Source organism: Nipponia nippon, unplaced genomic scaffold (assembly GCF_047370975.1).
Source record: "Nipponia nippon isolate SJK-2023a ecotype South Korea unplaced genomic scaffold, ASM4737097v1 scaffold_1, whole genome shotgun sequence".
NCBI classification, from domain to species: Eukaryota; Metazoa; Chordata; class Aves; order Pelecaniformes; family Threskiornithidae; genus Nipponia; species Nipponia nippon.
The window spans coordinates 46,026,336-46,048,522 of NW_028262290.1; the positions used below are offsets into that span (position 1 = coordinate 46,026,336).

Genomic DNA, 22,187 nt, shown 5'->3' on the forward strand with positions numbered 1-22,187 from the left:
AAGAGTCTGAACCTAAAAGAAGAAACTCCCCGAACATGGGGGAGTGTCAGCTGTGTTCTTAACAAAAGGAAACAGCCAAATCAGCATGATTAGGTGGAAAAAAATCAACGAGATCAACAAGCGGACAGCTCAAATTTGAGGATAACGACCACCAAGGACCCCCAAAAGAATCCCCAGAGTTAAACAGTGCATGCTCCGGTGGGAGGAGAAATATGTTAATGGTTTCTGGGAAATAATTGTAATATTAATGACTTTTATTGGAAAATTAATGAATATGTGTGTTTTAAGTTTGATAAATACCTTGCTGGTGTGACCTACGGCATGCACGCTAGGTGGAGATATCCCCCGTGCATCCAGCACTGCAATAAAGAACGCATACTTTCTAAATGCCAAATTGGTGTTCGCAAGTTTTATGAACCGGTTTGCGGCAACAGTTTTGGCGACGCAGGTGGGACTCTGCTTCTGAACCTCGACGGATCCGTGGGATTGCAGGACCTCCAGCCAGCAACAAGGAATTCTCAGGGAGAACCTCTGATCCCCAGACCGAAGAGCTCTAAGCAAGATCCTTCGGAAGGTAAAAGGCATTCTTTAATTTTGGGGATTGCAACCGGGTAAAGGAGATTGCCTGCCTGTCAGGCGAGGTGAAAGCCTCGCAGGGTTGGGCCAAGGAGGGACTTGCAGATGGAGGAAAGTCCTGCTAGACGACAAAAGTCTGTAGGGTGCCTGAGTTTCGGGTATATGGTATTTTATGCACAAACACAGATTAAGAACTCTGGGGATGCCCAGGATTAAATTCGGGTTTAATTGGCTGTGGTAAGACTGAATTAATATATTGTAAAAGGTTAGGTTTAATCTCACTAAATTTTGGGTTAAGTCATTGCCCTTGTGTCTCTGTGTTAAGTTATTGTTTTGTGCTTTTGTGTCGCTCTCTTGTGTTTTTGTGATGGGTAATAAACCCTCGGCGGAAGGGGGGATTCGGAAAAAATCCCCCCTAGGATGTATATTGAAACATTGGAAGGATGTAGGTGGCAGCTGGGGGGGCGGGTACAGTTACCAGGAGGGATTTAGTTACATACTATAATCAATGGTGGCCGCTATATAAGCTGGATGATGGAGAAAAGTGGCCGAAAAATGGAACTTTAAGTTATAACACCTTATTGCAATTGGTGTTGTTTCTTTGGAGGGAAGGAAAATGGGATGAAGTGTTATATGCTGATATGTTCTTTACTTCGCGTGATCACCCTCAGTGGCAGAAGGATTGCGGAATAGTTCCGAGGGATCCCATGGCTTTGGAAAAGGAGAATAAGAAAGTTGGAAAGGGGTTGAGAAGGTGTTGTTCATCATGTAGTATTGGGCAGAGATGTTTGAAATGTGAAGAGGAAAAGGAGGAAGATTTGGATTTATTGGAGGAGAATGGGACAAAGGGAAGAATCGTTGAGGGAGAATGAAAACCGAGAAGGGGCTGGAGTAGGTGCAGGTATGGTACAAAGGAGTAAGGGAAATGAAGGATTTAGTCCAATACAAGGGAGGACAAGGGGATGTCAAGGAGAAGTAATTCAAGCTCCTCTAAGACAGGCAGTAACAGTAAAAGTTCCATTTTCAATAACTGATCTTACAAAATGCAAAGAGGCTGCCAGGAGTTATAGAGAAAATCTGGAGCAGGTAGACAGCGTTTTTGAAATGCTAATAAAGACTCGGGATCCTGATTGGGGAGATATGCAAGTCATTTTGGGAATCCTGTTTGATAGTACTGAAAAGGATACGATTTTACGAACAGCAAGGAGGCAAGTTGAGGCGCTGGTGATTGCAGGACAGGGACAAGGGACAGTGGAGCAGCTGTTTCCATCTATCGACTCTAAATGGGATCCTAATTATTCTGGTCCTAGGAGTTTACTGACCCAATATCAGCAATGGGTTCTTTATGGAATCTGAAATGCAATGCCAAAGGCTGTGAATTGGGCTAAATTGTATGAAGTAAAACAAGAGAAAGAGGAGTCTCCAGTTGCCTCAACGAGGTCAACAAGCGGACAGCTCAAATTTGAGGATAACGACCACCAAGGACCCCTGAAAGAATCCCCAGAATTAAACAGCGCATGCTCCGGTGGGAAAATTAATGAATATGTGTGTTTTAAGTTTGATAAATACCTTGCTGGCATTACCTATGGCATGCACACTAGGTGGAGACGTCCCCTGTGCATCCAGGACTGCAATAAAGAATGCATACTTTCTAAATACCAAATTGGTGTTCGAAAGTTTTATGGACCGGTTTGCAGCAACAGTTTTGGCGACGCGGCTGGGATTAGGATTGAGTCACTTGCCAATCAGATCTGTGCTTGTGGAGAAATGACATACCAGCTTTTACAGCAATAACAGTAGCAGCAAGTGACGTTTTTTGGTCTATCTTGTACCGGTTCCCTGCCCACCCCAGTGATTGCATCCTGTGCTAGGAAAACAGAAGAGTACCATTTTGTTTCACTTCACCAGCAGCTTCTCTTTATAGTGTTAGACAAGATAGCAGATCATTTCAACTATGGTCTCTTAAAGTGACTTACTACAAATAATTTCTGCCAGTAGGTTTATAACTTTTTTTTATGCCTTTTGTAGAATGTATAGAAGACTTTAATGCCTTTCTTCTATGTCATTTCCGATGTTAAGAATATCAAGTTTCTGGCAGGAGTGCTTTCCCCTGGTTGCATATTCTAGTCTTTAAGCTCATTTAAAAAAACTCAAGTCATTTAATTATAACTACTAACAGCATAGGGTAAATACAGCAGTAAATTATGATACACAGTTTGAGACTGTTGCATAGAGTAAGGAAAATATTCTCAGTCTAAGTAAAATACTTTAATTTTCATTTTGCTTTATGTACATTTTAAATTAGCATATGGATAGTTAAGATTTTTTAATAACTTTTTTTTAGTCAAAAGACTGTTTACAAGTATTTCCATTCTGTATCAGTGGCATTTGCAGCCCTTCTTAGTTAAAAAAACAAAAAGCTACTACAGACTGAAAACAAATCGCCTCCATCAACTACTACATACAGGCTTTAAGAGCCACCTAGTGGGATTATTCTGCAAGTAACCCTGTACACACTAAATACAGGACTTCTTAATAAGCATTTTATTTAAAAAAAAAACAACAAACCCCCAGAAAACTAGAAGATGGTGAATTAAGAGTCATTTTAAATTGAAAGGGAACTGAAATCTGTTTTACACATAAACAGCAGGAGTACTTATTTCAGCTTAAAAGGGCTAAGTGTGCAGTTGCGATCAGCCTGGTGCTGCCTGCACTGAAGTGAATTAGGGGACTCTTCTGCTAGCTCAGCTGTGAAAACTATAGCAGCTATTGACACTCGGTGGCTGAGAGCATCTGCCCTGCCTACAATGAGGGAAGATTATCCAGTCATGCACTACTGGACTTTGATTACATGAGATTACACTGAAGGTGGGTAACTTAATTTATCCAGTCATGCTTAAATGTGTAGTAAGAAAATTTGGTTTCAAGTAGAATGGACCTGCCTTTTTTACATTAAGGATGCTACCAAAGTACACTCAAGTTAAAAAAAAGAAAAAGGCACAAAGCTCCTTCGTGCTCTCACAGATAGCTTCATTAACATTGCAGAACTCGAGATTGAAAAGTGCTCAGCACAGGATATGCTCATTTTCACTTGAAATGAATGCTAGAGAGCCCTTCTAAGTCCAATAACTTTATTTCAGATTACAGCAGTACTAATAGTCAAATTGCATTTACTAAAAAGTCATTTAAGATGAATTTTTACAATTCAATTTGAAATACAACATCATTAGCATGTTCTACAACACCTCATAAAAATATGTGGCACTTGACATATTAGTAATTACATTTAGCTAAAATGTAAATAACATTATTCAGCTACGGATGTTTTAGGTCCTTTGTAATCTCTCGTGCTGACAGAAGTGCCACTTAATCATCGCTACACTTGTCATAGCAAACGGTAGTCCCAAATCTTGAAAATCTTGCAGACTGGCAATGTAGCAGGTAAGGCGAGGTAAAGCCACGACAGTTGGGCTTGCAAGGAAAGGCTGTGCTTGTCATAGCAAATGATAGTCCCAAATCTTGAAGATCTTTTAGACTGACACTGTCTTAAGTAAGGCGAAGTGAAGCCGTGACAGCTGGCTTGCAAGGAAAGGCTAACTTAGAGCAGTCTAACGGTCTTTCCAGTCACAGTCAAGAAGTCCTCATCAGCCAAGGCACGAAGCGCTTCTTCAAACATTTCCTTAGTGACAGCCTTAAAGAAAAAAAGTAAATCAAGTAAAGACAGGCAGGGGAGGGGGTTAATAAGACTGTAAAAATGCCTTACTTCCTATCAATTTTTGTAGCAGTTTTTTTAAGCTTTATGTTATTTTCACAATTTGAAATCTGGCCTGGAACCCTGAAGCCGAGTTTGCTATTTCAGAAGCCAGAACAAACTAAGATACAGCAAAGATTCAGCTCAGCTTTCTGCTCTTATCAGCTGAAAAGTTAGTGTCTCCCTCCATAACGTGATTTGAGAACAAGATAATGTTGATTTGGAAAAACACCACGCTTTTAAAATCAATGAAAAAGGTAAAAACAAAGCAGGAAACTTACTGTATCAGACTGTGCTCGGAGATCATCAAAAAGCTGTTGGTATTTCAAAGCTGGTGTTTTACCCTTTGACTGGATAAGCTTCCTTAAGGCTTGAGCCAACTCCTCTTTCCGCTTACGAGCTGTTGTGCTCATTCCTTACAAAAAGAAAGAAAACACCTTTTAGAAATAAACTAAGGAAGACAGGTTAGGTTACATTTAAAAATTACAAAAGCCCAATAGCATCCCAGCTTTATCACTATGAAAACACAAACCTGTAGTGAGAATGGATATGTCCACAATTCCAGTCCTTGGATCAGTAGCAGACTGTTTCAGTGCTTCCCGATGGAGACGTTTTGCTTCTTCTACATCAGTTGTTTCAACTTTCTCAGAAAAGCGTACTTTAGCATGCGCTTCTGCCAGTCGGATCAGAGACTCAAGTTGTCGAGGATACGCAGAAACCATTCCCCTGCCACTACCAATCTTCCTCATGTCCACATACGCCTGAAGAGAGTCATTAAGTATTTCAGTAAATCCTGTTATTTCTATTACTTCTAGAGTCCCCTTCACCCCCCACCTCTGATTTCAGAATATGAGCAATTCTGGCAATCTGTTCCAAACACTGTTTCTGCTCATAGACCTTCACAATTCCTCTGCAATGAAGGATAACCACACCACATATACACATTTCCTTCATGAAGCAATTAAGCCATGATAACGAGTCAAGTTCTGGATCACTTTAAAAACTGAGGGCTAGTCTTACATAATAGGGCTTGTGTCTGTACTGACACATTTAATTTCAGTAGAATTTTATGCTTTTATTAATGTAATAGAACCAAAACCAACACATCTGAAAGCTAACGATCAGAGCACAGAATGACTTTTATACTGAGCCCTCTTTCCTTTATAAATGCTGGTGATTTCTAGAGATGTTTGAAGAGTCTTGTAGAAAAAGTTATATATAAATAGGAAGCATACATACAAGGGGATTTTGCCATGTTTGACAAGTCAGTAAGGACTCTGAACATTATAAACAGCAACTCCTTTACCTCAATAAGGGCTTGGCTTGCTTCTTCGCTTAACCTAGGATTTACATAACTACGAGCATATGCAATGTAATCCCTCAGTACTGCCATGTCCATGTATTCCTCCTCCATCTTTTCTTCACTTTGGTAGTACAGTGAAACCAAATGGCGAGCAAGACGTCTGTCATAAGCTTCATCACGTGGATCCAACATTAAAAAGATCAAGTCAAATCTGAACAGGATAAGAACGCAGTATTAGTTTGTATAATTTCCTGCCATTTAAAGTAGTTTTAGGGTTTTTGACCTAACAAGTAGAGGTAGGAGTTATTTGACTATTACTTCCTACTCTAAGTAGGAGTTGCTCTATTAAACTGAAAAGATAATTTTTCTAGAATTCCAAAAGTACAGAAAAGTGGATTTGCTTTCATCCTCTGGACTTGAAACTTTGAAAGTAAGATACATTCTGCAAAATTCACATGCCATGTTCAAGGCCAACAGTTTATCTTAAAAAAAAAAAAAAAAGAAACCAAAAACCCCACCAACCAGAAACCACAGAAAAAAAATCCAGACACATACCAAATACACAGAACAAACTTGCTGCTAAAGAAACTGCCCTGAAAGGCACATACCTATATAGTTATTTTATGCATATGAAGACCATAAGTAAATAAATATATGTATAAATAAAAAAGCACTTGCGGTTTAGTCCTGAAAAAGCGTTTTGTAATTTTTACAAACACCACATTAAATTATGCTCAACTATAGGCAGACATGTTTAGCTAGCCCATCGTGTATTTTCATAAGCTTAAATCCAATAAATGATGGAATTGAGATGCTACTTAAACTTAGTTTCATTCAGTACACCCCCACTAAGGTACCATTTGTCACTAAATGGCTAAATTAAGCAGCTCTTAATTGAAATCTAAGCTGTAGGCGTCCTCAGAACATCCAGTATACCAGTGTACTTCAAATTTCCAGCTAGTGTGGGAATTCCTCACAAGATGCAACTGCACCACATAGACAGTTTAATTCTAGGTCAGCAGATGCTAAATGTCGCTCTAACAGCTATCGTCCAGAAGGCTAGCACTGCCACCTCCCTGGCTGAATTTTACAGAAGAACATGAAGCAGGCACAGATCTTCAGATTCTACCACCTCTGCTGCGAGCTCCCTCATCATCAGTTTTCACTTTCAAAGTTTTAAGGAGCTAAGAAAAACATCCTAAGTTTTCGTTGAAGTTATCAACGCTATATGTTTCAGAATAACTCTTTTCTAGGAGATGATCGTGAAAAACCAGAAAAAAAGCAATATAGAAGTAAATGAAAAGATCCTACAGATCTCTCATCAGATCTTCTGTTCAAGGTCAATATGTAAATACTAGAAGGCAGGTCTCTGCTCACATAGAAGTTTTAAGAACAGCGTTTAAAATAAATGCTACAAAAAAGTTTTGCACTACACTACAAAGAACATAGTTGTTCTGTTCTACTATATTTAATCATTTTCACAAGAGGAAGTATAACATCTCATAAAAATGAGGCATGCAAGTGGGAGTTGAATACCTTGACAACAGTGTATGAGGAAGCTGGATATTTTCAATAGTAGTCTTTCTCGGATTCCACTGTGATTCTATAGGGTTAGCTGCTGCTAGGATAGACGTACGAGCATTCAGTTGGCAAATAATTCCAGCCTGTCAAAATGAAAAACATTTCTGAAACCAGCTGCAACTAATGTGCCACCAAAACTTCCCCCCCTAACTTCATGAGACCACTGATGTTATTAAATGGGTTCTGTAGTAAAAAAACAGCATTGCAAGAACCTCTTAGAGCAAAGCAAGAACAAAGACATCCAGAAATACCACGGCTTGCTACGAAAGACGTATTCTTTTGTAAATGAGTTGTTACATAATCTAGGATTGATCCACTGACAACAGAAAAGTGTAATCCTTTGTTCTTCTGGTATCTTTTTGGTTTCAGCTGCCTAGCATATACCATGCTTAGTGCAGAGAACCTAGAATTAAACAGAGACTTACCTTTGCAATAGAGAGAGTCTGTTGTTCCATTACTTCATGCAGTACTGATCTTGTGCTTTCATTCATTTTATCAAACTCATCGATGCAGCAAATGCCATTGTCACTAAGTACTAGAGCACCTGTCTGAAGAACCAGTTGCCGTGTTTCTGGATCCTTCATCACATACGCAGTAAGACCAACTGCACTTGAGCCTTTGCCAGACGTATACTGGCCTCGAGGAACAAGGTTATACACATACTGAAGCAGCTGTGATTTACTAGTACCAGGATCACCGCAGAGAAGAATGTTGATCTCGGCACGGAAATTGCCTCTTCCTGTGTGAGTAAAATCCTTTCTTGATCCCCCAAAAAGCTGAAGCAGAATACCCTACAAAAATATTCTCTTTAAAAATCAAAACATCACCTCTTGTATAGTAAAAAGAGCAAATCCAACTGTTGAACTGAAACATCTAATAGACTGAAACACTGCTAAAATTAACTCAGACATGGAAGAAAACACTTGAAAGTGTTTTTAGAAGTCTTTAAAAGGGTTCATTCTTTACAGATATCCTCAATTCCAGTTAATTACAAACATATAAGTAAACTGCTAGGTCCTACAAACGCAGCTTAAAATCAAAGTTTCAAATTAGATTTGTTCCAAATATGTTCCAAAACTTACATAATTAAAATTTTGATAATAAGTTCTGCTGACAACAGGAAAGACAGAATAGACTATTGTTTTCCTCAAGGTTATGTTTAATCTAGGACCAAAGTACTATTACCTCTTTCATATCATTAAAAAAAGTGCCATTTTTATCAGCTTTTTAGTCAAGACTAATCAAGTATCATTTTCTTTTCAGGAAAACTGCTTTACTGTGTTGCAACACTACTTCAATAAAAAGTTCTTTACTTGCCCATAAAGATTAAAAGCGTTTAAGGTCTTTATTTCATTGGAATTTACCAACGCTTCCACCTTTATACATCCTAAAAAAGCGTATGCTTGCAGTGTCAGTAAAGAAATAAAAGTAACTAACTTCCAGTATTTTGAAGGTACTGGAATTATTAGTATAAACATGTGCTTGTAATTTTATCAGTTAGCTAGAATTATCAGGAAGTATTTTTTTTTCCTTTTCAAATTTACTAGTTTAAAAATTCACCATTTCCCAGTATTCTTTTTATTTTTTTTCCCCTAGCAGTATATATATGGTAAATAGTAACAGCGACAGCTGGAAACAGCAAGGAAAACTGCACACTGCTTCATGTAAAGCCTCTGCACAGTTTCTTAGAGCACAGAAACCTCTTGCAGAGGCAGGGAATGAGCTATTTGTGTTAGTTCTGTTCTCGTTCACTGAGAACAACTTGCAGAGGTCAGTAAAACCTCTTCAGTACCTACAAGAAGCATGACCTGCCGCCCCATTTTCCTCAAGGTCCCCAAGCATTGGTGCTCCAATACATGTGGGTTTCAAGCACTTTCAAGTATTAAAGATAGAAATTTTGTATGTTGTTATAAAGGGATTTTGGTCAGAACCTGAAGATCTCCCTTGATGAAGGGTCCCTATCTTTCCTCAGCTCCACCCACTACACCTGATATGCCTTATTAGTGTGGCAAGGAGGTAACGACAAATGTAATTGTCGTTATTGTATTACTATTTCAGCAGGAAATCATTGCATGGTTTTAAATTCAGCTTCTAGCCATTTCAGAAACCTGTGAACTATGATAATGTATAAATCTATAGCGAAAAACCAAAGGAATATACTTGAAGAGGATTGTTTGGTGTCTGACATTACCTTGAGACCCACTACTGACTATATTTTTTGCAATGATAAAGTTGTAGTACCTCAGTTGAACATCTTATTGGAACAGTCCCTTCTTGGATACATCTAAGTAATTGTTTTAGCATCCTTTAAGTCAAAGTCAACTACCTGTAATTTTAAAGCTACTGTTCTCTTGCAGATGCCTCTTTTCAGCAATCGCTATGTTACAGCTACTTATTTTTCTTTGATCACCAGTAATCTGAACTTACAAGAAATGTCCAAGATGCATACTGCAATTAAGTTTTCCCATTTCTGCTGCTTTCCCACCTTTTCAGTGTCTTCCCTTTAATTAACACTCCTTAATACCATGAAAAGAATGATGATACACTTATAACCAACTCCATACTGACAAGACTGTGGAGTTTTAAGACTGCTCAAGATACAGTTTTTTTTAATTTTGAAGCCTCGAGTCATTTTTATAGCAAACAATAATTACAAGTTCACTTGCATATAAATACATTTCTTACAAGAGAAATATAGAATTTGATTCACCTTTTTGATATCTTCATGCTCATAGATACTTGGGGCCAATGCTGAAGAAAGTCTCTCATATATGTCTGGTTTCTTAGAAAGCTCTTTTAGCATTTCCACACGTTCCTCTGTAAATATTTTTTGCTCCGTTTCCTCATCAACACCATGCAGGCGTTTTGCATCTGTCTTGCGATAGTGTATGACATCAATGTGGGTCTTATAGACGGATTTTACATTGCTGACCCTTGGATTAACTCGAATTGGGACTGCTCTGTAGATACCTAAATACAATTTTTAATCACAGCATTAGATAGGAAGAAACGTGATAATTCCAAAACCTGAAAATTTTACATTTTCCTTTGAAAAGCTTTTCAAAACAGCCTGAATACTTTAGTCAGTTTATTTCCCAGTACCAGTAAGTCATGTAGAAGTCAGTGGAACCTATTTAAGTCATCTAGACCCTATTTTTGCAGGTACATTCACATTTAACATTTCTATCACAAGTGTTCTCAATAAGGAAAATGCTTAAGGATTTTTGAAAAAAGTTACAGCTTGATGCTTTTGAAAGTCCTGCTCTGATGTCTGAAGTCAGCATTTCCCCCTTTTATAAGTGCCAAGTTTAATAATAGATTTCTAGTGCATCTCTAACACCTAGCAGGTACAGCAGTTGTTTTAAAGCAAAGTGGTTTATAAAATGTCATTGCAGTTATCACGAGACTTACTCTGTTACCACTCTCCTGACAGCAGACACTATTTAAGATACAGCTTCTTCCTCACCTACCTCCTCAGAATGACTGAATCGTCAAGGTCAGAAGGGACCTCTGGAGATTGTCTCATCCAACCATGGGGTCAAAACTGGAGTCAACTGGAACAAGTTGCTAAAGGCCACGCCCAGTCAGGTTTTGAGTATCTCCAAGGATGGAGCCACACAGCCTCTCCAGGCAACCTGTGCCAGAGCTTGACCACTCAGCAAACAACTGAAGTTTTCCTATGTTTAACTGGAATTTCCTTCATTTCAGCTTGTGCCCACTGCCTCAGGTCCTGTCACTGGGTACCACTGAAGAGTGTGGCTCTGTCTTCTTAACGCTACCCCACCCCCCAGATCAGGTATTTATAAACACACTGGTAAAATCCTCCTGAACATTCTCTTCTCCAGGCTGAGCAGTCCCAGCTTTCTCAGCCTTTCTATATATAACAGAGTATCCAGTTATCATCATGGCCCTTTGCTGAATTCAATCCAGTACGTTCATGTCTCCCTTGTACTGGGGAGCCCAGAACTGGACCCAGTACTCCAGTGTGGCCTCACCAGTGCTGAATAGAGGGGAAAGAATCACCTCCCTTGACCTGCTGGCAACACTCCTCCTAATGCAGCCCAGGAGGCTGTTGGCTGAATGGCAACACAATCATCTGGTCTATCAAGCACTGCTTCCTTCCAGTTTCACTTTTGTCTCCAACTTTGACAAGGACGCACTTGACATCACCCAGGTCATCAGTGAAGATCTCCAACAGTGTTTGGCCCCAGCATTGACCCTTGGGGTACACCCGTGGTGATCAGCCTCTGGCTGGACTTTGTGCGTCACAATGCTTTGAGCCCAGCAGTTCTGCCAGTTTTAAATCCATCTCACTGTCCACTTAGCTAACCCATACACCATCAGTTTGCGTATGAGGATGTTGTGGGAGACAGCGATGAAAGCCTTGCTAAAGTCAAGATAAGCAACATCCACTGCTCTGGTCATCCCATTGTAGAAGGTTGTTAACCACTGTAAATCCATGCTGACAACGCCCAATCACCTTCTTGTCCTTCATACAGTCAGAAATGGTTTCCAGGATTATTTGCTGTGTCACCTTCCTGGGGCCAAGATGAGGTTGACTGACCTGTAGTTCCCCAGGTCTCCTCGCCCCAGGAGTGACATTGGCTTTCTTCCCATATCTTAACCAGTCACCACGACTTTTCAAAGATAACTGAGTGCCCTTGCAAAGACAGTGCCAGCCCCCTCAGCACTTGCAGGTGCATCCCATCAGGTCCCTTTATAGACAGTTAAGATCAGTGAAAAAGGAGGATGTAAATACTCAAACCAATCTTACCTGTGACATTAACTCTATCACCTGGCTGAACTTTATCAACAAGGTCATTGTGAGCAAACAGCACAACTGTATGAGGGGTCTGTCCAGCTGGCATATCTTCAGGAGACTCCTGCAGTTTGATCTAGCAAAAACACTGAGGTTTTAGTTTCAAAAAACCAAAGCTTTTCCACAGAACATTCAAGAGATCTTGTATTGGCAGTATTCAACAACAGTTTGAATTGGGAATGTTGCTCAAGAACAAAATACCCCCACCCAAACAGCAAAACTGATTACTAATAAAAAGATATGATGAAAATGAGAATTCTGCTGGTTGCTACTGGTACGACTGAAATGCTGTTACAGACAAGGCTCATCTAGTCCAGACAGAAGTGGACATACTATATATAAAGGGGCTTCCATATGGAAACATCAAGATGCGTGCATACTTCATTTCATCCTTTTAATGCTTTTCTTCTCCAAAGTACCCTTTTGCTAAGTTGTTCCACCCATTTTTGTGGTCCAAAACACGTTTCCCTTTTCAAAACGTTCAGTCTCAAGATACGTACATTAATGCTATTGATATTAGGAGGCTGGGGGAGCAAAAACTAGGAACTGTTTCATTTTAGCCACCACCTAAATGCAACGTACCATCTGTTTGTCAGAGAACATGGATCGATTGTGAATCAGTGCCATACTGTGCGTTGTGTTACAGTTCTTGCATACTGATGGTTCAGCAATCCTGCCACGATCAATTTCTACTCTGGTGGTGAAAGAGCAAACCTGGCATTTAAAGAACGCTTCTTGCATCTCAGGAATTAACTGGGAGCTTCTGATGACCATACCACTGATAGTGATCAGTTGATCAATATCTACAAAACAGAGACTTGTGTCATCACTTCATACTCTTAAAATTTAAAATAACCTTCAAATTTCACGTTATGTTAGTTTTCAGGTGGGAGGCAGACATGTCATTAGGTACTAGTATTTAGTCTAAGACAAAGCAAAAATAATCATAAATGTATAGTACAAATATTCTAATTTACAGAAGTATTTATACAAAAGAAAGAATCTTTCACACTTGCAGAACTAAGAACATGAGTAGCTGATGCCAGGCAAGATTTCCTTTATGAGTAGATTATTCTGCATTTGGGCTCTAAAGCATTTGCTTCTGAGAGACTTACATAAACAAGACATTGGTCTGGATGGACCACAGTACAGTTTTATATGGTCTTCATGTAATTCTATGTTAACATTCAGTAAGTTTATCTAAATCCTTAAGATTCTTTTTCTAACATGGTAATCAAAAGTTTACCTTCAGGGTTGAGGCTTCTCATATTCCTAGTCTTCAGTGCATTATATGGCCTTACTTGAATCTGATGTTCCAATATTGAGTCAGGGTAACGATCAAAAAAGATCTCATTGGCAGCCATGTCAAATGTTGGGATAACCTCCTGTATAAAATTGTTAGAAACAGTTAAAAAGAAAAAAAAAAAAAAAATCATAGAACGACATATTTTTGCATAAAGCATTTTATGTGGTGCTGATCAGCCAGCAATGATTAAAAGTTATCCCAGCTGAGCATTTTCCTACATAACAGGAATCTTACTGTTTAGATGAAGTTTATTCATTTGAGTATTGCAAAGGCAAAAAAAAAAAAGTACAAGACTCCAGACATTGCAGTTTGCCAGCTAATTTTGCCTGTATGTGGTACCCACGGTAGTATCTACCATCAGGTTTTAACTACTATGAAACAAGATATTTTATATTAAGTAAAATAAAGAAGCCAGAGATTACACTGAACATAAAGTACACATTGCATTTAAACAAACATATTAAAAGCCAGAAATACAAAAGGGCCACTTGAAAGCCAGAAAACACGTGCGCTACTTCACCTGAGGATAGCAGATCAGTTGCCTGTAAAGATTTTCATCAAATGACCTCAGGTGGTCACAATTTACATTCAGGAATGGTTCCCCAACCACATTAATCTGCAAGATATTTCAAAAAGAAATCTTTAGCTCAATGGCATGCAAGACTAAAAAAAGAAAAGTTAGATTTCGCTGTGTTACAAGTACCTCTTCAAGTCGTTGCATATAGCGTGGCTCGTTAAGATCCAAGCCAATGTCTTCATCCTCTTTAGCGAGCGGATCAATGAAACGCTGAAGAAATCTCTGAATGTCAGAGGTAACAGGATGACAGAAGGGAAGGACGAACAGAAATTAGAAGTACAAACACCTACTTTGTATTAGATGCAATTAATGTTTGTTTAAATCAAACTAGCTTTTCATTTAAAAAAGGAAAAAAGAAGTTGTTAATCTACCTGGAATTTTTCTTTGCACGAGGCTACGTTAACATCTGTTCCCCAAATCACAAGCTTTTGTCCAAGAGATTGCTCGGTTGCTACTACATCCTCAGCCAGCTGCGTGGAAACAAATGAAGCATACGCAAATACGCGTATAGTTGTTTAAAAAGAAGTTGTCGGGTACAAAATCCGAGACATCCACCTACCCCATCCGAATGTAAATCAACTTGTCTGGCCTTACGGACAGACCCGAGATCCGGCCTCTGCCTAACCGGAGTTCCTCGTACACCGCTCCGCGGAGTACCCTCTACCCTGGAGCTGGGCGTGCCGTAAGTCAGAGGGGAACTGATATCGAAGTCAAGAGGAATAGCTGTAAAAAAAAGTGTTGTATTATGATTATCAAGACATCCTACATTCAGAGCAGAGTAAAATTCAGCCTTCTGCATTTGTCTCATCATTCTTTTAACTCTACTGTCATGAGCAGCATCAACCAAGTCCACTGTTTTGTTAAAACAGAAACAATAAAGATGTTGCAAGTCTACCTAGAGCTTTTCTTTGCACTAACATCTCTTCTCAAAGATCCCAAGTTCTACTAAAGCTTCGCTAGAAAACTTTAAAGCGGTAGTGCATTTTAAAACTACATTGGTGTTCAAGCATGAAGACTCAAAATGTAGCACTGTAGGTCAAACACATTTTTCAGTATTTTTCGGGCTGTAAAACACGTGACACAACAATTACCAGCTACTGCAATGAAGAACAATCCAATTTGTAAAAGCAAGAAAGGCTTTTTACGGCAGTCAAGCTAATTCCCCCCGCATTAAGGATTCTATTATTTTATTCTTTCTGGAAAGAAATAAAAGAAGGCGGCATGATCCCCGATACGTGCTCCCACGACAATCTGAAGCTGCAACAGCAGATCCGCACCCCGACACCGACTACGTTCCTCTGCCGTTCGCCACGCTAAACTCAAAGGAGAAACTTGAGGCCAACCCCCTTCCTTCCTAGCGCGTTTTCCAGCCGGACCCGTTCGCCGGGCGGCCCCCCGGGGCGGCGCAGGGCGGCGCGGCCGCCCGCCCCCAGCGTACCGGAGTGGCGGAACTGCGGGGGGCTGGAGAAGAGGGCGTCGGGGGCGGCGGGGCTCTGCGCCTCGGCGGGCGGGGAGGTGGGCATGGGCTGCAGGTCGCCGGTGGAGGTGGAGTCGTCCGTCCGACGCTTCTGCGAAGGAGGAGACCGAGCGTCTTGTGCTGCAAGACACAACCGGAGCCGGCGTTTAAATCGTCGTGCCGCCACACGAGGCGGAGCGAGGTGCAGGCGCGGCGGCCGGGAGAGCGGGGCGAGAGCCCGCCAGGCAGCCAGCGCTGGCCCCGGCTCCGGCCCCGGCTCCAGCCCCGGCCGCCTTCCCCCCGCCCCAGGCCGGCCCCTTCCCCCCCAGAGCACTCACGGGTCGGGGGGTTGCTGCCCCGGCCGCGCTTGCCGCGGCGGCGGCTGGGCGTGGAGGCGGGCGACGACATGGTGCTGCTCCGGCTCCCGCGGCGGTCCTACCTGCGGGGGGATGCGAGAACACAGCGGGCTGTGAGCGCCCCGCCACCGGCCCGGCGGGCTCCCTTCCCTCTCCCGGCACACGCCGAGCGCGGAGCCGCCGGGAAGAGCGGGGCAGCGGCCGGCGCCCGCACCCACCTCTGCGACCCCAGGAAATTCCGCGCCAAGCCAGTCGCCTGCGCGCGCTCTCGCGGGCTTTCTGGCCAATGGGTAGGCGCCGTCGCAACGGGAGCGCCCAACGGATGCAGAAAGGGGGGGGTGGGGAACGGAGAAGGAAAGGAGGAGGGGGGTGAACCCTCCGGGCCCCCAGGTGAGGGTCGCGCCCGGCTCGAGCTGCTGGAGAACGGACAGAAGTGTGCTGCGGAGTGCTTCTTGCGCTACGGGACGGAGGCTGTCCTCAGCAGGGGCACATCGCCCCCCCCGCGCCCAGAGTGGAACCGCCCGCACCTGACCGAATTTCGCGGCAAAACTCGTCCTGCGGTCGGGCCGGGAGGCGTGGGGAGGTCGGAGCAGCTCATTCTCCGCGGGGGGGGGGGGGGGGGGGGGACAGAAACAGTGCTTAACGGTCACTGCATGTGCGTGTACTGAGCCGATCCCGCGGCGAGAGACATAAAGATGCCCCCAAACCCTCTCCACTGCCACCGCCCGTTAGACGATCGCGCCGCGCCCCTCTGCTCGGAATGGTCCGGCCGAGGTCTACCCGCGTTTCTCCTGCCTCGGAGTGCACCAGTCCCGATACCCACAGCGTGTCGCGTGTGTGTCCCCCCCGCGGCTGGCTGTGTTGGACCCGGCCGGGGGCGGGCCCTTCGCGCCCGCTTCCGCCTCGCTCCGTGCCGCTGCCGGTGCCGCTGCTGGCGCCGCCGGCCTGGGCCAGCATGGCCGGCGTCCAGGAGTGCCTGCTCCAGCTGCACCGCTGCCTGCAGACCGGCGATGCTGCCAGCGCCGGCCTGCACGGCTACAGCCTGCTCCGCAGCCTGGGGGAGACCTGCCTCATCAGCCCGGCGGGCGGCGCGCAGGGTGCGCCCTTGGGCCCGGCCACGGGGGGTGGCGGCAGGGGCTGGGGTAGGGGCTGAGGCTGGGGGGCCTCTGGGGCCTCTGGGGCCTGGGGCAGCCGTTGCCTCGCTGGTGTCTTTAAAACAGCAACTGCTCAGCTTGGGGAGGGCTCGCTGATGTTAGGGGGGGACAGGCACCGGATCGCGGGTCCCGCGGGGCGGCTCTGCCCGCCCTCCCTCCCCGAGTGCTTCACTCTGTGACACTTCAGGGCTGCTGGCGTGATGTAAAAGGTTGATTTCGGGAGAGGGACGGTCTCTTGCCCCAAATAACCATTTCCCTTGGTAAAAATACTTTGGTGCGTGCCCCTCTCTGCCCTAACCCTAACCCTGACCTGCCCTCAGGTTAGCTTTTCCCCGGCCCTGAGCAGGGGCAGGCCCTAGCATGACGTCAGAGGCACAGGGCGTGACGTCAGAGGCACAGGGCCTGGGCCCGAGTCCTTGGGAGGTCAGAAGCACCCCCATTAAGTCCTTTCTCTGGTGACAAGCGTCAGCCCTGTCCAAGGCGTTAAGGCAGCCACTCGCCCAAGGTGGCGGGGTGAGCGGTGCCCAGCTCTGCCTGCTCTAGAAAGGAAACCTGACGGTGCCTTCGCTTCCCCGCAGCGCTGCACCTGTCCCTGCTGTTCTCCCAGGAGCATGGCTTACTCCTCTTTATCCACAGATCGCTTGGCATCGAGGAGGTAAGTCCGTAAACTTTAAAGAAAATTTGAGATAGTGCTAAATGAACAGCATGTTAGAACTAAATTTTTTTTTTTTTAACTTTTCAGTTTCGAGATTGCAGGGAAGAAGCGTTGAAGTTTCTTTGTGTCTTCATGGAAAAAGTTGGTGACAAAGTTCACCCTTATGCCTGTAATATTAAGGTGAGTAAAGGAAAATTATTTCCTAACTGTCTTTGCCAAATGGTTGAAACAATTCTGGTGGGTGTAATACCGTAACAGATTAGTAACTATCCTTCACCCCTCCCAGTCTGCCTTACCCATCTCTAGGTTCTTGTTAGAGCTGAAATAACTTGATTGACATAAAGTGTAATTAATACAACAGAGAAATACGGAATTGTTTCTTCAGCTATAGACTTAATTTTATTAACTTGTCTTTATAGAATATAATAGGTGTTGATTTTGAAAATAAGTTATTGACATTGAAAATTATAGTTATAACTTTTAATTTGTACAGACTGAATTCATAGTTTAAGTGTAATATTTTAAATGTTTCTATAGGTGATGGTTAATTTTAAATACTGATTTTTAAAATTTTTTCCTGCAAAGTTGTTACTTCTGCAGTATATACAGAAATTAGTGGAAACTACAATACCTCTGAAAATGAGGTGCCCTGAGTCTGGATTGCTGAATAATACTGCTTTGCATAGAAATGCTTGACTGCACCACTGCACTTTCTGATCTCAAATTAGTAGCAACGTATTGTAAGGCATGATAGTACAGAGGCGGAAAATTTGCTATGTGTGCTTTTTATTCCAGAAACCACGCTTTTTTGCTTGAGCTGGGATGTGTTATTATGTCAGGCAGTGCTTCAGTGTTCTCAGTGAAGCCACTTTCAGGACTGAACATTTTTATTGTTCTAGTCTTTTTTTAAAAACCTTAAACTTGTTAGGCACTGATACTTTAAAGAGGTAGATGACTACATTGTTATCTTTGAATTCCCTTGTCTACTTATGAGTATTATAATCTGCATTTTCTTTCCTATCTAGCAAACTTGTATTAGTGTTTATACCAAAGACAGAGCAGCAAAATGTAAAATCCCAGCTCTGGAACTTCTGATTAAGGTAAAATGCACTTTATAAATCTGTCGTTTCTAGAAAAAGTAGAAAATCTGTTGTATTACTATAGTTGTGCTATATCATGCAGAAAATCTGTAGTCTGCAGTAGCAAGAGAATAGTGATAGTATAATATTTAGATGTTAGTAAGAGATATGTCTTAACAATAGATGGTTTTCGATATTCCTCCAGTAGGTTGCTTAGATGTGAGCATGTCATTCCTTCATCTGCTAGAGCAAGACACGATTGTTTTAGGCGCAGTTGCAGATCTTCTCTCTCCCACTTTATTATGGCTCTTTAAGTGAGAAATTTTGCAGTTCAGTTGTATTCTTACTTAAAATATTATGTATTAATATATTATATTGTAGACAGTATGCGAAAGGTATGGAGGAGGAGAAGGGCTTTTTTTCAGAAGTTTGATGACTCACAGTATGTGTGAGACAGTAATTTCATAACGTGCTTCCTTGGAATGCATTAGACCCTTGTTTTGCAAATGCTTTTACACCTACTTAATTTTGTTTATGAGAAACAATACTCCCTTCTGAGTTACTCTGAGACAGTTCTTCTGTGAATTGGATTGGCTTTATAGCAGCAGGGAGAGTGATACAGTATGATAAAAGCTACTGCCGAGTTGATAAGCCTGTGCTCTTGTGGGTTTTTTTTAATTATGTATAATTATACTATGTATAATTTTCATGTAGATAATCTATATATAATATGTATAATATACATTAAAAAAATAAATTTTATGTTTATACATACATAGGAAGGTAGTTTGTTGTTAAAGTAGATTTCATGCCAGTACTCCTTCCTGGACCAGTCACCTTAAATCTCTTTCATTGAATAGCATACTTAAGCTGAAGATACACATATGAACGATGGTTTTTTTTTATTTAGACCAAGTAGAATTGTGGTAGTAATATTAATGATTTTCCTAAATTTTCATTTTTTTTAATCTCAGTTGCTCCAAAGTTTACGACGTTCCTGTCTGATGGAAGAAATGAAAGTTGGGGAGATATTTAATAAATTTTATGGGGAACTTGCCACAAAAACTAAAATTTCTGATACAGGTAGGCTTTAGTATTTCTGTCAATGTCCTTTGTTTTATTTACATACAGTTTTTGTTGGATTATACCCCATGGAAATGTATAATTGTTATTCCCGTGGCAAGTGTCTTTAAAAATGGTAGCTGTCATGTTTTAGAGCTAGAGCTAAAATTTGTTCAGGTCTTCTGATCATGATCATGCAGTTAGCTGTTTCTTAGCAGACATATATATATGAGCTAACATGCGTGAGAAATCATATAATTGCATTTACTGGTGGCAGTTCATACGGAATTTAAGCATTGGTCTTGTTTAGGATTCCCAACATAAAAGAGTATTTGTGTGTCTAATCTGTTATTATCAGTCCCTGAATGCCTAAATCCTGAAAGTAATTCCAGCTTTCTTGTCATTAATCAACTTAACTTTGCTAGGCTCTTAGATTCCGCCCCCCTCCCCCCCTCCCCCCCCCCAGGTTCTGTGCTAACCTGGTGTAGCTGAACCTTTGAAGTTATTCTTAGACCTGTTTTATAACTATACACACACATACCCCTATGACTTTGAGCCTTAAGAGTAGTCCAGGTCCCTCCAGTGGGTGCTGTGGTCAAAAGCAGAGGCTGCCTCTCCCTGTCAAAGTTCCTGTAAACCCCGGCTCGGTTGCTAAAGCTCTTTGTAACCTTATTCCAGCCCCGGCCAGTTTTGTCCTCAGAGATGCAGTTTTAGCGTGATAGTTCCTGCATTGATCACCCCTAATGTGAGGTCATCAGTTCCTGCCTTGCCTAGTTATGTTATTTATCGTGTTAAGCATGCTAATACGAACTCTAGTTTGATCATCTTGGCTAATTACAGCTGAAATCTTCACTTGGCAGGTCTAGCCCTCACAAAACTTGCTGTGCCTGTGTAGAACCCTTTAGTCTGAACTCAAGCCTAGTAACTTCTGCTAGCTGTTGGCCTTAACCCTGATAGTACTTGAAAGACCCAGCATAAGCTCAAGGCCAGCAGCAAACTTTAATTAGTGGTAAATGCTTCCTCAGTGGATATGGCCTTTCTAAGCCATGTTTAAAAAGAGTAAATGTGTTTAACTTATTAATGTAAGAGGAGGATGCATCTCACATCGTAGTATGTAGAGATGTGTATGTATGTATGTACATCATAAAGAGCTGTCTTTCCCACATGCTAATCACCAATTAAAATTAAACCACCAGGGATGTTTTTCTCATGGTTGTAAGTTGCATAGGAATTGCAATGGAAATGTCAAAGTAATGATTTCAGTAATGAATATTTAATAATATTAAATTATTTTCTAGTATTGGAGAAGATTTATGAGCTTTTGGGGGTTTTGGGAGAGGTCCAGCCTAGTGACATGATTAACAACTCTGAAAAACTGTTCCGAGCTTATTTGGGAGAGCTTAAAACACAGGTATGATTGGAATTTCTTTTCAGACTCGTGCATTGCTTTGTTTTTTTTCCTTTGATGTATGTAGCACTGTATGTTGGAATACTATTGTAATTAGTACAGTCTGTAGGGATCTAACTGGACAATCATAAGTGCTTTCTCAAGGACTCTTAAAATTTGTGTTCCCTGGTTCTGAGAAGCTTTCAAAGTAAAAATTCAAGGCCATCAGTGATAGCTAATTAACGAATTTACTGTGAGAGAAGATGGCACGTGATGATCGTTGCAGTAGCGCCCAAGAAAAGTTATATTGCCATGCGCTGGTAGTTTCTGATTTGGTCTCTACTAGCTGCAAAATCCTTGCACTTCAGGTAAATAACACAGTTCTGCTGAACTTTACTTTCCTATATTCTGCACTTTAAGACATTAGTGTTTGCTATGGTTGGTCTTGGTGAAACGTATTTCATGATTTGCAAAGGATTTCTTATGCTTCTGTAGTTAAACTCCCTCCTAAATGATATGAAACTTCTGAGTAGGAGGTGTTTCTGTGGACTTGTGTTCATAGAGGTGGGTGCTGACATAACTGTATTAAGTTGGAATATGTTATTTTATTTATGCTTCTAGGAACTGGGAAGCCTTGGTGTAAATTTGTCTTAGCTTGAGGATAATATTTTTTTCAATTCCCATTTTTTTTAGATGATGTCAGCTACAAGGGGACCCAAGCTACCTGTTGTAGCAGGGTGTCTGAGGGGACTGGTTGCACTCATGTACAACTTCACCAAATCTGTGGAGGAAGGTACGTTCTTTTTCTATGTGAAAGACAGTTATACAATTTGATAGATTTTAATCATTATACAGCCAGCAAGCAGCACCATTTCTCACTGTGAACTCAAAATGAAAGTTTCCCCACTCGTAGATGGTTTATGCAAAAGCAAGGCCTGTCCAGCTACATGGTCCTTGTAGTCTGTCTTTGTGTGAAGTGGCTTCATCAGTGTGTTGCCATATGTAAATGTTTGAAGTGCTGTTTTCTAACCACAGATTGGGCAGCTATGAGAGCCACGCTGAACCTGGAATGTGGTTTATAGAGAGATGTGTTTCCCTTAGAAGAGACATGTCTGTTAAAACATG

At 41.9% G+C, this 22,187-nt stretch overlaps 2 protein-coding genes across 10 annotated transcripts in view; one reads left to right on the forward strand and one right to left on the reverse strand.

The window, feature by feature from the left end:
• Positions 1 to 3,696: 3,696 nt before the first annotated feature.
• MCM4 (minichromosome maintenance complex component 4) lies at positions 3,697 to 16,076 on the reverse strand. 2 transcript variants are annotated; one of them, XM_087735865.1, is made up of 17 exons: positions 15,944 to 16,076; positions 15,708 to 15,808; positions 15,352 to 15,510; positions 14,473 to 14,636; positions 14,285 to 14,383; positions 14,040 to 14,135; positions 13,857 to 13,952; positions 13,277 to 13,415; positions 12,613 to 12,833; positions 11,986 to 12,106; positions 9,922 to 10,181; positions 7,637 to 8,002; positions 7,167 to 7,294; positions 5,634 to 5,841; positions 4,860 to 5,088; positions 4,609 to 4,742; positions 3,697 to 4,267 (listed from the first exon to the last, which is right to left on the reverse strand). In XM_087735865.1, the coding sequence occupies exons 2-17, from the start codon at positions 15,775 to 15,777 to the stop codon at positions 4,175 to 4,177; spliced, it is 2,583 nt and encodes an 860-aa protein (XP_087591991.1). In that variant the 5' UTR covers positions 15,778 to 15,808; positions 15,944 to 16,076; the 3' UTR covers positions 3,697 to 4,174. The 2 variants fall into 2 exon arrangements, with proteins under 2 accessions (XP_087591991.1, XP_087592001.1); XM_087735875.1 differs by lacking the exon at positions 15,944 to 16,076 and having other exon boundaries at positions 15,708 to 15,929.
• A 542-nt stretch (positions 16,077 to 16,618) lies between these two features.
• The window catches only part of PRKDC (protein kinase, DNA-activated, catalytic subunit), an 86,470-nt gene continuing 80,901 nt past the window's right edge, over positions 16,619 to 22,187 (forward strand). For 7 of the 8 annotated variants that reach the window (XR_015703845.1, XR_015703848.1, XM_087753662.1 and 4 more), the window contains exons 1-7: positions 16,633 to 16,822; positions 17,458 to 17,534; positions 17,622 to 17,714; positions 18,560 to 18,634; positions 19,588 to 19,696; positions 20,974 to 21,086; positions 21,756 to 21,855. Coding sequence is in view for 6 of the 8 variants with exons in the window: in XM_087753662.1 (XP_087609788.1) it covers positions 16,681 to 16,822; positions 17,458 to 17,534; positions 17,622 to 17,714; positions 18,560 to 18,634; positions 19,588 to 19,696; positions 20,974 to 21,086; positions 21,756 to 21,855 (709 nt within the window). In the remaining 2 variants the exon portion in view is untranslated. Of the gene's footprint in view, positions 16,823 to 17,457; positions 17,535 to 17,621; positions 17,715 to 18,559; positions 18,635 to 19,587; positions 19,697 to 20,973; positions 21,087 to 21,755; positions 21,856 to 22,187 lie in introns of all 8 variants that reach the window. The other variant, XM_087753706.1, reaches the window with a different exon arrangement.